Below are 15,737 nucleotides of genomic sequence, written 5' to 3' on the forward strand. Positions count from 1 at the left end.
TATTATTATTGCAGAGGCTGGATGGTTTTCTGTCAGGAGTGCTTTGATTGTGCTTTTCCTGCCTGGCAGGAGGTTGAACTGGATGTCACTGGGGTTGCTATCATCATCATCATCATCATCATCATCATCATCATTGCAGAGGCTGGACGGTCATCTGTCAAGAGTGTTTTGAATTAATAAATTGCTGGAATGGGAAACGGAGACGCAAGTGGTGAAGAATTTGATGGTGAACTGGGCAAAAAATATAGGTAGGTCAATTTTTCTGTCGGAATGGACTGAGATCTGGACAAGAAGAATGAAATTCACTTATGCCACGGATCTAAAAGAAAATTGTCTAAAAATGATACATAGATGGTATTTGACCCCTAAAAAACTAAGTGTTATGTATAAACAAGCCAGTGATAAATGTTGGAAATGCAAGACTAAGGAGGGCACATTTTATCACTGCTGGTGGACTTGCAACAAAGTAAGAGAATTTTGGAATATGGTGCATGGTGAAAGTCAGAACATTTTAAAGATGAATTACTCAATGAAACCAGAGACTTACCTTTTGGGCATTTTGGATAAAGACATTTTTCATGATATCAGTAAAGAAAAACTAGTAATATTTTTGTCAATGGCAGCAAGGATGGTCCAAAGATGGAGCAGATACCGGATAGAGAAGATTGGTTTTAAAAAAAAGGGAAATAAAAGACATGGACCAGCTAACATATTATTTGGAAAAAAAATACTGGTAAGGGTGTAAAGAAGACTAACTGGTCGATATTTGAAGAGTACATGAATCTAAATTACAATCCTTGAAGAATAGAAGGAAAATAAAGATTTTCTTTTTAATCAAACGGGAGAGAATTAAAAAGAATTAGAACAAAAGAAAAACAGAACAGGAACAAGAGTTGAGCGGAAGTTCAAAAAAACTTTTTTTTTCATATATATATATATATATATATATATATATAAAATTCTTTTTTTTCTTTTTTTTTCTTTCTCCTCCTTTTCTATTTTTCTTAACTTTCCTATAAATATTGTTCCCCCTCTTTCGATGTATAAGTTGTTTGAAAATTTTCAATAAAAATTTTTTTTTTAAAAAAAATAGTGCTTTGAATGTGCTTTTCCTGTCTGGCAAGGGATTGGACTGAATGGCTCCTGGGATTGTGATGATGATGATGATGATGATGATGATGATTGTTATTACAATAGAGTCTTGATGATCCAACATAAATGGGCCGGCAGAATGTTGGATAAGTAAAAATGTTGGATAATAAGGAGAGATTAAGGAACGTCAAATTACGTTATGATTTTACAAATTAAGCATCAAAACATCATGTTTTACAACAAGCCTGCCACTTGTTTGGGAGGCTTTGAAACAGAGTCTGGATGGCCATCTGTCGGGAGTGCTTTGAATGCGATTTTCCTTCCTTTTGGCAGGGGGTTGAACTGGATGGCCCAGCAGGTCTTTTCCAACTCTAGGATACTATATTATTATTATTATTATTATTATTATTATTATTATTATTATTATTATTATTATTATTATTATTGCAGAGGCTCGAGGGTCATCTGCCAGGGGTGTTATGATTGTGCTTTTCCTGCCTAGCAGAATGGGGTTGGACTAGATGGCCCTTGGGGGTCTCTCCCAACTCTAGGATTCTGTAAGAAAAGGAGTCGATCCTGGTGAAGGCGTCTGCTTCAAGATGGAGTGATGGGAAGTCAATATTTGCAAGAAGCGGCCAGGAAGGACCTGACAGTGTTTACTGAGCAAACAGGGCCCTCCCGTAAGAACATCCAAGGCACACAAGGCTTTAATCCCCTGGTTCCATTTGATTCCTAAGAGGGGCAAGTGATTGGCTTGAAATTTATTATGGTCTAGGGTCCTCATAAAGAGTCTATACATATATGGTGGCATACACCTTCTTAAAATTAAAGTCAGAATGGTAACAATGGAAAGCCTGCTCCAAGAGAGGAGTGGTGATAGCATAAGAGTTAAGGAGAGAGAGCGCAGGAGCATAGAAAAGTGAGGAACTGTTCATTACAAAAATCAGCTCACATTACAAGCTATACAAAATATCCGATTTGCTCAAAAGTAATGCTCACATTTTTGGACTAAATGACCTCGATAAAATTAAAGTACAGCAGAGTCTCACTTATGCAAGATAAACGGGCCAGCAGAACCTTGGATAAGCGAAAATCTTGGATAATAAGGAGGGATTAAGGAAAAAGCCTATTAAACATAAAATAACATTATAATTTTACAAATTAAGCACCAAAACATCATGTTTTACAATAAATCAACAGAAAAAGCAGTTCAATAACACAGTAACTTTATGTAGTAACTAGCTGTGCCCTGCTACGCGTAGCTGTGGCCAATTGGAATTGCAGTGAATAGCCTGGCTGCTTGAAAGCCTGGTCGTTTTCTACATAAGGTATCCTTGCTAGGCCAGGTTGAATGAGATGGAGTAGCCTCGTGGTTTCCAAAATCTGGCTTTGAAGCTGCAAGGCTGTTCAGTGTTACTCAAGGTGGGCCACAAAGGGGTTGATATATGTGTGGAATAATGTGCAGTGTGGTCGAAAGAACTGTTGTCTGGTTGAAGCAGGTGTTGCCATGGATCTCCTTGATTAGCACTGAATAGGCCTGCAGCTTCAAGGTCTGCCTGGTTAGTACTTGGAAGAATCCTTTACTGGGACGTGTTAGCTGGGTGTGATTATTTAAGTTGTTTAGCATTGAATGGTCTTGTAGCTTCCAAGCCTGGCTGTTTCCTGCGTGAGGGAATCCTTTGTTGGGAGGTGTTAGCTGGGCCTGGTTGTTTCCTGTGTGGAATTCTCCTGTGTTCTGAGTGTTGTTGTTTATTTAGTGTCCTGATTTTAGAGATTATATTGTTGTGTATTGTTATTAGAGCACAGTAATTATTATACATTATATTGATAATGTTATATGATTTGCCTATATAGGATTATATGAGGCCCCTTCTACACAATTGTTTAAAATTCACACTGAAGTGGTGTTTTTTGTGGGGGGGGGGGGGGGGGTTTGGTTGGTTTTTTTTTTTTGCTGTGGCCTAGGAGGCAGCCTGGCTTTGAAGCTGCAAGGCTGTTTAGTGTGAATCAAGGTGGGTCACAAAGGGGTCCATTCCGGTTTTTGGGGGTTTTTTGGCCCCATGGAGGCTAGGGATGTGTAGTTTGTTTGGAAGAACGTAGAGACGTGGATGAGGGGTTGTGTTGTCAATTTTCTAGGTTGGAGGGCCTTTAGTTTTGTTGTTTTGCCCGGTGGAGCAATGCCATTCTCCTTTTATATATATAGAAGATTACTGTATTTATTAATTTAGCACAAAAATATCGCAGTGTATTGAAATCATTGACTACAAAAACACTGACTACTAAAAGGCAGACTGCATTGGATAATGCAGAACGTTGGATAAGTGAAGGTTGGATAAGCGAGACTCTGCTGTATTTACAAATTTAGCACCAAAACATTGCAACATTTACTATAAAAACACTGACTACTAAAAGGCAGACTGCCTTGGATAATACAGAACCTTGGATAAGTGAAGCTTGGATAAGTGAGACTCTACTGTACATATAACAGTATGTATTGCAGACCACAGTAAGTAATCCTAGTAATCAATAATACAAAATGTCAAATCTGTTCCTGGTTTGAAAGTATTATTTCCTGTTCAATTTTGCGGAACTAACTTTGAAAGTAATTGTTCAACCCCCAAAACTTTGTTTTTGTGGGTGCCACAAACTATGTTGGATCGGTTGAGACTAGAGGAGATACCATCGAAAAGCTAGAGAAAAATGTGTTGCGGGATGTCCTGGAAAAAACAAAGTTTCTGCAGTTTAATAAACTTTTATAATAATAATAATAATAAAACTTTATTTATATACCGCCCTATCTCCAGGATGGGACTCAGGGCAGTCTCCAATCATAAAAACAACACATACATTACATAACAACATAATAAGACATTATAAGCAAGGTAAAACAATACAATTATATAGCAATAAATAACACTTACACAACCCGATCCTATGTTTTTGTAATAGAACCAATCAGGAAATGACATTTATAACCCAAGAACAAAAATCGTGTTACATAGCGTAATACTGTATATACTCCCACGGTTGGTTGAATCTGTGGATGCAGAAGCTATGGATACGGAGGACTGACTAGATCCATCAATCCATCCATCCACATACAAGAACATGGAGTAAGCAGCAAGTTGGTAGATATGGAGAATTATTTCAAAGCAAATAGCCTTACCAATTCTGCCTGGTCCCAAAGATGAATTTCTCCAAGGAATTTTTCGGGGCGAGTAGAAAGATAGAAGCGGAGGGTGAACCCAAAAACAGAGTATACAGCTTGGAGGAAGTCCAGGCAGCTCCGGATTTCACCTTCCAGCTGAGGAATAACAAAACAGTATCACAACAACAACAACAACAACAATGAGAAATTACACACATATATATCCATGTCAGAAGCGACTTGAATAGTATTACAACAACAACAATAATGAGAAATTACACACACACACAAACACACACACACACACACACACACACATATCCATGTCAGAAGCAACTTGAACAATATAACAACAGCAACAACAACGAGAAATTGGTAAGGCTATTTGCTTTGAAATAATTCTCCATATCTACCAACTTGCTGCTTACACATATATCCATGTCAGAAGTGACTTGAACAGTATAACAACAATAACAGTAATAATGAGAAATTACACACACATACATATATCCATGTCAGAAGTGACTTGAACAGTATAACAACAATAACAGTAATAATGAGAAATTACACACACATACATATATCCATGTCAGAAGTGACTTCAACAGTATAACAACATCAATAATAATGAGAAATTACACACACACATATATCCATGTCAAAAGCGACTTGAACAGTATAACAATAACAATAATGAGAAATTACACACACACACATATATCCATGTCAAAAGCGACTTGAACAGTATAACAACAACGAGAAATTACACACACATATATCCATGTCAGAAGCGACTTGAACAGTATAACAACAGCAACAACAATAATAATGAGAAATCACACACACACATATATTCATGTCAGAAGTGACTTGAACAGTATAACAACAGCAACAACAATAATAATGAGAAATTACACACACACATATATCCATGTCAAAAGCGACTTGAACAGTATAACAACAATAATAATAATGAGAAATTACACACACATATATATCCATGTCAGAAGTGACTTGAACAGTATAGCAACAGCAACAACAATGAGAAATTACACACACACACATATATCCATGTCAAAAGCGACTTGAACAGTATAACAACAATAACAATGAGAAATTACACACACACACACGTATATCCATGTCAGAAACGACTTGAACAGTATAACAATAACAACAATAATAATAATGAGAATGATATATATTTTATATTTTTCGTGTTAGAAGCAACTTGACAACATACTGCAAGTCACTTCTGGTGTGAGAGAATTGGCCATCTACAGAAAATTTGCCCAGAGGTCGCCCAGACCCTGGTCATGTCCCTGCAAGCTAGAGCTGACAGATGGGAGCTCTCCCCATCTCGCAGATTTGAATCAGCAACCTTCAGGTCATCAACCCAACCTCCAGGTCAGCAGTCCAGCCAGCACAAGGGTTTAACCCATTGCGCCACCATGGCTTCCTATTATATATTATTAATATTATTATATTTTATATTATTAATAATGTTTTTTTAATTACCCGCCTCTTCTTTCGGCTCAAGGCAGGGCACGACGTTAGATACAATCGTCCCCTATTCAAACATGGTTAGAATGCACAATAAAAGTATACATTAAAATATACACGTATTAAGTTACCTGTGACCAAACACAGAATGTGATTGAAAAGTTTGCAGTATAATGCTAATAATACATTTGGTGCTGGAAAGAATGTAAAAGTATTAATCTATGCAGGAAATAAAGCTGTTTACAGAAAATGCTGCTTTCAGTGCAAAACCATCATTTTGATTCTTGGGTGGCTGTGAGTTTTCCGGGCTGTGTGGCCATGTCCCAGAAGCATTCTCTCCTGACGTTTCACTCACATCTATGGCGGCATTGTTATTATCTGTTTTATTGCTTTGTTTTATTGTTGTGGACTGGGCTTGGCCCCATGTAAGCCGCTCTGAGTCCCTTCGGGGAGATGGGGCGGGGTATAAAAATAAAATAATAATAATAATAATAATTATTATTATTATTATTATTATTATTATTATTATTATTATTATTATTATTATTGTGAGGTCTGTTGGAAACTAGGCAAGTAGGGTTTATATATCTGTGGAGTGAATGTTGCAATTGGCCAGTGTGATTTGCATTGAATAGCCTTGCAGCTTCAAAGCCTGGCTGCTTCCTGCCTGGGGGGATCCTTTTTGGGAGGTGTTAGCTGGTCCTGATTGTTTCATGCCCAGAATTCCCCTGTTTCTTGAGTGTTGTTCTCTATTTACTATCCTGATTCTAGGATCTCACCTGATCCATGGCGCAGAAGATGTGGGCATCGTCCTGCTGGAAGCGGCGCACCCGCGTCAACCCCGACAGGGCTCCTGAAGGCTCGTTCCGGTGCAGGACGCCAAAGTCCGCCAGGCGCAGAGGGAGCTCCCGCCATGATCGAGGGCGATGACCAAACATGAGGCTACACAAGATGGAGAGAGCGGTGATGGCGAACATTCAAACACACTCCCAAAACACCCACAACATTGGGAACATTAGGAAGAAACTCCTAACTCTAAGAGCTGTTCAACTGTACGAGGGTTGAATGAAAAGTAATGCCTCCGCCTTCGTTGAGTTTGGATGGGAATATTTTATTAAATCAAATGCAAAAATAATCCTTAGAATGTGCTCTTGAACTACCACTATTCACTTTTCCACATCATCACCAGACAATTGGATACACTTCTGCCAAACATGAACAGGTTTTCTGAAGCCGTCATGGAAGAAGTCGACACTCTGTTTCCGCAGTCAGCGTCTCACAGGACCCTTCGTGCACAGATCTTCCGATAGCCAAGCAAAGCCATAATGTGACCCACACATTCTTGTGAAATGCCAATTATGCTTGAAATTTCTCTCTGAGTGATACGACAATTGTCCTGAATCAATCTGTCGACCTTTTGCTTGTGAAACTGGGTGGTTGCTGTCACAGGACGTCTGACTCTTTGTTTGTCACGCAAGTCAGATGTTCCCACCTCAACATCTTTAAACTTACTCGCCCAACGATGCACAGGACTCACATCAACACAATCACCACAAACAGCTTGCATTGTCAGATGAATCTCCTTTGCAGTGACCTTCTGCTGTCAAGAATTCAATGACTGCATGTTGTTTAAGTCACATTGACTGACCGTCTGCGCAGGGTTCCATACTTCGCACTTTAACAACACAACCATTCAATGCTAAGGCTTCCCCGTCTGCGCAGGGTTCCATACTTCGCACTTTAACAACACAACCGTTCAATGCTAAGGCTTCCCCGTCTGCGCAGGGTTCCATACTTCGCACTTTAACAACACAACCGTTCAATGCTAAGGCTTCCCCGTCTGCGCAGGGTTCCATACTTCGCACTTTAACAACACAACCGTTCAATGCTAAGGCTTCCCCGTCTGCGCAGGGTTCCATACTTCGCACTTTAACAACACAACCGTTCAATGCTAAGGCTTCCCCGTCTGCGCAGGGTTCCATACTTCGCACTTTAACAACACAACCGTTCAATGCTAAGGCTTCCCCGTCTGCGCAGGGTTCCATACTTCGCACTTTAACAACACAACCGTTCAATGCTAAGGCTTCCCCGTCTGCGCAGGGTTCCATACTTCGCACTTTAACAACACAACCGTTCAATGCTAAGGCTTCCCCGTCTGCGCAGGGTTCCATACTTCGCACTTTAACAACACAACCGTTCAATGCTAAGGCTTCCCCGTCTGCGCAGGGTTCCATACTTCGCACTTTAACAACACAACCGTTCAATGCTAAGGCTTCCCCGTCTGCGCAGGGTTCCATACTTCGCACTTTAACAACACAACCGTTCAATGCTAAGGCTTCCCCGTCTGCGCAGGGTTCCATACTTCGCACTTTAACAACACAACCGTTCAATGCTAAGGCTTCCCCGTCTGCGCAGGGTTCCATACTTCGCACTTTAACAACACAACCGTTCAATGCTAAGGCTTCCCCGTCTGCGCAGGGTTCCATACTTCGCACTTTAACAACACAACCGTTCAATGCTAAGGCTTCCCCGTCTGCGCAGGGTTCCATACTTCGCACTTTAACAACACAACCGTTCAATGCTAAGGCTTCCCCGTCTGCGCAGGGTTCCATACTTCGCACTTTAACAACACAACCGTTCAATGCTAAGGCTTCCCCGTCTGCGCAGGGTTCCATACTTCGCACTTTAACAACACAACCGTTCAATGCTAAGGCTTCCCCGTCTGCGCAGGGTTCCATACTTCGCACTTTAACAACACAACCGTTCAATGCTAAGGCTTCCCCGTCTGCGCAGGGTTCCATACTTTGCACTTTAACAACACAACCGTTCAATGCTAAGGCTTCCCCGTCTGCGCAGGGTTCCATACTTTGCACTTTAACAACACAACTGTTCAATGCTAAGGCTTCCCCGTCTGCGCAGGGTTCCATACTTCGCACTTTAACAACACAGCCGTTCAATGCTAAGTCTTCCCACCAAATGGAACTGTAGCGGAGAGTCTACTGAACAAGCCAGTCCCTGCCGTAGACCAGGACTGCCATCTGTTGAGGAGTTACAAAGGTGGAGGAATTACTTTTCATTCAACCCCTGTATAACTTGCTGCCTTAGAGTGTGATGGAGGCTCCTTTTTGGGAGGTTGAATGACCATTTGTCAGGGCTGCTTCGATTGTGCTTTCCCTGCCTGGCAGAACAGGGCCCCCTTGAGGTCTCTTTTACCTACACCGTAGAATCAATGCCGTTTTGATGCCACTTCAAACGCCATGGCTCAATCCTATAGAATAATGGGAGTTGTAATCTGCTGATTATTTGGCAGAGAAAACTAAAAACCATGCCTTGAATTTTGTAGCATTGAGCCATGGCAGTAAAGTTGGGGGTCAAACTGCATTTATTCTACCATTTGTATCAAGACACACAATTCAAATTCCTTGTCATTTCCTTCCAAGTCTTCTAGAAGGAAATGGCATCTTTTTAATAATAATTTTATTGATTTTTAACCTTATGACATAGAGTAAATTAACATCAAAAGAGTGAGAACATTTGGTTATATAGAAAGTAGGAAATCTGAGTGAAGAAAGGATCAAAAAAAGAAGAGGAAAAAATGATGAGAAAAAAGACAAAAATAGTGTCTATACATGTATAATAAAAAAGAGAGAAAAAAAATAAAGTAAAAATAAAAATAAAAAATAAAAAATAAGAATAATCTATATATATAAAAGGGTAATGAAATCATGGCACCGGACAAAACAACTAAACTAAACACCCCACAACCTTGAAAATTGACAGCACAACCTCTCATCTATGCCTCTACGTTCATACAACAAAAAGAAAAGAAAAATTAAGTCCTAGCCACAGCAACGTGTGGCTGGGCACAGCTAGTAAAATAATAAAAATAAAATGTTTGTTGACTTCCTTCTTATTCTTGATAGTCCTAAAGTTCATTTTAAGTTAGCATGTTATTGTTTTAGATCTACTTTCCCTCTGTCTTCTTCTTATCCTTAAGATTGCATACTTTCAACAAATGAGGTCTATTTTCATCTGTTTCAGATAGTCTTTTACAAGGTCCCAGTTTGTTTGTTTCTTAGGAAGGCCTTGACTGGGTGACGGCCAATATGTAAGTCTGTCCATGTTCATAATCTCTAACACTTTATGCATCTTCAGAAGGTGATTATTATATGAAGAAAGCCTTTTCTAAGAAGACCTTCTTTGTGGCTGCCCCTAAATATGAGACACTGATCGAAATAAGCTCCCAAAAAACTCACCAGTGTCCAGGACAGTTCATAGGTTTGAGGGCAAAAGTTTCCCCTTCCAGGCGGAAGGAGAACATGTTCTCTTCGTAATGCTGCCAATGACCGGACGTTTCCCAAAGCTTGGAGTTGAAAATATTGGGGGTGATGACCTCGGAGAAGCCACGCTTCAGGTATTCGCTCTGGAAGAGAAAAACCCAAACACAAGGGTCATTTTGGTAATAAATATAGTCATTTGTGTGATTGATGTGAACTTGGCTCGGACTTTTAGGTGGACATAGTGATAGTAGTAATTCTAATACAGGAGAGTCTCACTTATCCAACATAAATGGGCCGGCAGAACGTTGGATAAGCAAATATCTTGGATAATAAGGAGGCATTAAGGAAAAGCCTATTAAACATCAAATTATGTTATGATTTTACAAATTAAGCACCAAAAACATCAAATCGACAGAAAAAGCAGTTCAATACACAGTAACGTTATGTAGTCATTACTATATTTATGAATTTAGCACCAAAACATCGCAATATATTGAAAACATTGACTAAAAAAACATTAGCTACTAACAAACTAACTACAAATAAAGATATACCGTATATACTCGAGTATAAGCCGACCCAAATATAAGCCGAGGCATCTAATTTTCCCACAAAAAAACTGGGAAATCATTGACTCCAGTATAAGCCGAGGGTGGTAAATTTCAGAAATAAAAATAGATACCAAAAAATTACATTAATTGAGGCATCAGTAGGTTAAATGTTTTTGAATACTTATCCAACATAAACGGGCTGGATAAGCGAATATGTTGGATAATAAGGAGGGATTAAGGAAAAGCCTATTAAACATCAAGTTAGGTTATGATTTTACAAATTAAGCACCAAAACATCATGTTATACAACAAATTTGACAGAAAAAGTAGTTCAATACGCAGTAATGCTATGTTGTAATTACTGTATTTATGAATTTAGCACCAAAATATTGAAAATGTATTGAAAACATTGACTACAAAAATGCGTTGGATAATCCAGAAAGTTGGATAAGTGAATGTTGGATAAGTGAGACTCTACTGTATTTACATCAAGCTCTAATTTAAGATAAGATTGTCCAACTCTGATTAAATCATTATTCTTATCTTCTTCAATGTAAATGTGCTTATGTATCCTGTTAATAATAATAGAGTAAAATAATACATGTAATAATAATAATAACTACAGGAAAATAATACATGTAATAATAAATAGAATAGAATAATAAATGTAATAATAATAATAATAAGATCAGAATGAAATAATAAATGTATTAATAATAATAAAACTAGAGTGAAATAAATGTAAAGTAGCAACAATAATAGAGTACAATAACAAATGTAATAATAATAGAGTAAAATAATAAATGTAATAATACCAATAATAATAGAGAAAAATAATTAATGTACCATATATTCTTGAATATAAGCTGACCCAAATATAAGTCAACCAAGATCCTCACCCGAGTATAAGCTAAAAAAGGTCCTAAAAAAGGGCTGAAAAACTAGGCTTATACTCGAGTATATACAGTAATTGCATAAAATGAACTAAAATGAACTTACAGTAGCAGCATTGGGCTGTGGCGCAGCTGGCTAGTAACCAGCTGCTATAAATCACTACTGACCGAGAGGTCATGAGTTCGAAGCCCGGGTCGGGTTAAGCCTCCGACCATTAATAGCCCCGGCTTGCTGTTGACCTATGCAGCCCCGAAAGACAGTTGCACCTGTCAATTAGGGAAATTTAGGGACGCTTTATGCGGGGAGGCTAATTTACAACACCATAAAACTGCCAGCAAAACACGAGGAAAGGAATGAGGAAGTACAGCCACTTCTGGACAGTGAAGCAACAGCTCCCCCTGTGGCCGGAATCGTGAAGCTGGAAAAATGTTAAAAATGCCTCTGAGTCTGTCTAATGTATGTTGTTTGTCTGTTAGCATTGAATGTTTGCCATATATGTGTTCATTGTAATCCGCCCTGAGTCCCCTTCGGGGTGAGAAGGGCGGAATATAAATACTGTAAATAAATAAATCCATAAAAAGTTCAGTCATTGCTGTCTAGAGAAACAGCTGTGGATTGGGGTGGGAGGAAAACTGCGTTGGATAATCCAGAATGTTGGATAAGCGAGTGTTGGATAAGTGAGACTCTACTGTAACTGTTTTTGTTTTTGCTATTAATATTGTAAGAGCAGACAGGTAAAGTCTCTGGTGAGATATAAAGGTTGAAGCAGGTATCCACCAGCATAAAAACCAGGAATAGATTTTTTTTTCCCACGGAACTCTACAATGTCTTGGTGGAATCTTTGGGTTCTGTGGAAGACGGTCCAGGAAGTGCTGTTTAAGACCCAAAGGCCTGATGGATGTTTCTCACCTTGATGAAGTCGACAAGGGTGGTGTAGATGTGAGCCCCTTTGGGGAGGAAGAAGCAGCTCCCGGGGCTGAGTTCGTGGAAGAAGAAGAGCTCTTGCTCCTTCCCGATGCGCCGGTGGTCCCGCCGAGTGGCCTCTTCTTGGGTCCGTTCCCATTCTGTCAGTTGCGCGGAGCTGGGGAAGGAGATGCCGTAGATGCGCTGCAGCGTCTCCTGGGACGGGTCTCCTTTCCAGTACGCAGAGGCGTTCTGCGGCAGCCAAAAGGAGCAGAAATTCAGCATATCGGGGAACAATACAACACTCAGATCTAATTCATATCAACCCATCAAAACTGGGCAGAAATGCACAAGAATTGTCATAATGATTCAATTGATAACACTATGTCAAAAATTGTGCAGTCTTTACTTTGAAAGTTGTTCTACTCCAGAAACTTCATTTTTCTTTGTCAAATATTTTCTTTAAATAGTACATATAAATGTATCATAGGCTCCAAATTAATATCAGTTTCCTCCTTGTCTACAGTCTTATAGGTTCCCCTATGTACATACAGTAGAGTCTCACTTATCCAAGCTAAACGGGCCGGCAAAACCTTGGATAAGTGAACATCTTGGATAATAAAGAGGGATTAAGGAAAAGCCTATTAAACATCAAATTAGGTTATGATTTTACAAATTAAGCACCAAAACATCATGTTATACAACAAATTTGACAGAAAAAGTAGTTCAATACGCAGTAATGCTATGTTGTAATTACTGTATTTATGAATTTAGCACCAAAATATTGAAAATGTATTGAAAACATTGACTACAAAAATGGCTTGGATAATCCAGAGGCTTGGATAAGTGAGACTCTACTGTATTTAGATTTATTTTACACTAGCTGTGCCTGGCCATGCATTGCTGTGGCATCATCCTGAATATTGCCACAGCACCATGAATGTTGTAATTAGCCAGCTTGATTAGCATTGAATAGGCTTGCAGCTTCAAAGTATGGTTGTTTCCTCCATGGGGGAATCCTTTGTTGGGAGGTGTTAGCTGGCTCTGGTTGCTTCCTGTCTGGAATGCCCTTATTTTCAGAGTGTTGTTCTTTATTTACTGTCCAGATTATAGAGTTGTTTAAATGGTGGCTGCCAGGTTTTGTTCATTTTGATGGTTACCCGGAAGCCAAATAATAATGATGATGATGATGATGATGATTCTGAGGAAAGGGAAGGAAGCCTTGCTCTTGGTGTGCGGTGGCCGTTGAAGCCCTGCCCACCTGGCTGATGTCACCAAGTTTCCCGGGGAACCTCTGCGCATGTGTGGTTAGTAATTTTTGGTTTTGGGATTTTTTTTTGTAATTTTGACCTAATTTTAAGGGTTTTTTAATTGAAAGACATTGATTGGATGACAGTGTCTTTTGTGGCCAAATTTGGTGTGATTTGGTCCAGTGGTTTTGTTGTTTACTCCATGGGAATTACGCACATTACATTTATATATATATATATGAGATGTATTTATATATAGATTGAGATGTTGGATCATTGGTTGCCATTCATTAACAAAGTTCTCTAAAAGTTCTCCTCTTAAGCAGTATAGTTATTTTATCCATTATCAGCAAATCTGTAATTTATTTTTCCCATTCTTCTAAGGGAGGTATCTCTGAGGTTTTCCAATATCTAGCATATACCACTCAAGCTGCCACTATCATGTAAAACAATTATTTCCCGAATTTCCTTTCTAGTTCTTCATCGGGCATGTTCAAAAGGTACATTTGTGGTGTTATTTTAAAATTTGTGTTTAACGTCTTTTCGAGATATACATGAATCTGTTTCCAGTAGTTATTTACTTTGTTGCATGACCACATGTGGTATAATGTGCCTTTTTCTTTCCCACACTTCCAACATGTATCTTTGTGCTTTTAACAGTTGATTCAATGTATTGATTGCTATGGTTTTATTATTTTTAATTGATTTTAATATATAATGTATATTGTATTTGTTTGTTTATGTTTAATATGGCACTGAATTGTCGCCAGTTTGGAAGCTGCTCTGAGTCCGCTTGCGGATTGAGATAGAGCGGGATAAAATGCAGTAAATACATGAAATAAAATATGTTGAATTGGTTGCGATATTCATTGATGGCCCATGTGGTCTCTTCCAACTATGGTTCTATGGCAGAGATGGATTAGTATTATTATGTTTATGCATACCTCACTTTTTCTCTCCACAATGGAGACCCAAAGTGGCTGACTTGAAAACTATTATAATACAATTTTAAATCAACAAATATACAAACATAAAAAAAGAAATCAATATTATTATTTTTTAAAAAATAGATGTGACAATATCCTGATCTGAACCCTACTCCCAAGTCCAATCTGACGTTACCGAGATCTGACCTGACGTCCAGGTCTGTCCTCAGCTTGGTGCTTGATCTCCGTCAGACTTGACATCATCTAGATATGATCTCTATACCCTACTACAGAGTGTGCACCTTCCTCTAGAACAAGCATGGGCAAACTTTGGCCCTCCAGGTGTTTTGGACTTTAATTCCCGGCAGGCTGTTAGGAATTGTGGGAGTTGAAGTCCAAAATACCTGGAGGACCAAAGTTTGCCCATGCCTGTTCTAGAACCAGCCCAACTTTGGAAACACACTCACCTTGAGGAGCTTGAGGGCTCGGATCTCCCCAGTGTGCCGGACATGAGGCCCGCGGCAGAGGTCAATTGAGGTCCCACACCTAAAAGCAACCGGAAGAGGAAGCAATATACAGGTAACACCAAAGGGTCTATTAAACGGTTAGAGAGGCTGCTGTTGTGACTCAGCTGGAACCTCAGATCGACTCTGATGAGGATGATGGGATTCAGGTTCACAATCAGGTTCAAAATGTCCCTGTTGTAGAAGATGAGGATCAGGGAATGCAAGTTCATTTTCCCACAGCAAGGAATGATGTTGTTGATACTGAAACTAGCCAGGTGCAAACGGACTTGGGAAAGGAGGACAGTTCTCAGTCTGATCATGAGGCTCGGCAAACTAACAAGCAGGCTGACCTTGATGAAACAGGTTCCTTAGATTGAGCTGACCGTTTGGAATTCAGAGTTCAGAGGAGTGTGAGAATTGCAAACAAGAGGGAGGTTAGAGGCCAGAGAAATGCTTTCATGCTTTGCAAAGGGTATTAAAGCAATGTACAGTAGAGTCTCACTTATCCAACATAAACGGGCCGGCAGAACGTTGGATATGCGAATATGTTGGATAATAAGGAAAGATTAAGAAAAAGCTTATTAAACATCAAAATAGGTTATGATTTTACAAATTAAGCACAAAACATCATGTTATACAACAAATTTGACAGAAAAAGTAGTTCAATATGCAGTAATGTTATGC

General features: G+C 39.2%; 1 protein-coding gene across 2 annotated transcripts in view; it reads right to left on the reverse strand.

The window, feature by feature from the left end:
- Nucleotides 1–15,737, reverse strand: part of tars2 (threonyl-tRNA synthetase 2, mitochondrial) — a 66,685-nt gene that overhangs the window by 26,484 nt on the left and 24,464 nt on the right. For both annotated transcript variants that reach the window (XM_062965130.1, XM_062965131.1), the window contains 5 exons: nucleotides 15,015–15,093; nucleotides 12,378–12,623; nucleotides 10,000–10,166; nucleotides 6,523–6,685; nucleotides 4,259–4,396 (listed from right to left, as the gene is read on the reverse strand). In XM_062965130.1, the coding sequence (XP_062821200.1) occupies nucleotides 4,259–4,396; nucleotides 6,523–6,685; nucleotides 10,000–10,166; nucleotides 12,378–12,623; nucleotides 15,015–15,093 (793 nt within the window). The remainder of the gene's footprint in view (nucleotides 1–4,258; nucleotides 4,397–6,522; nucleotides 6,686–9,999; nucleotides 10,167–12,377; nucleotides 12,624–15,014; nucleotides 15,094–15,737) is intronic.

The sequence above is a fragment of the Anolis carolinensis genome, unplaced genomic scaffold, assembly GCF_035594765.1.
Source record: "Anolis carolinensis isolate JA03-04 unplaced genomic scaffold, rAnoCar3.1.pri scaffold_14, whole genome shotgun sequence".
In the NCBI taxonomy this organism is placed as follows: domain Eukaryota; kingdom Metazoa; phylum Chordata; class Lepidosauria; order Squamata; family Dactyloidae; genus Anolis; species Anolis carolinensis.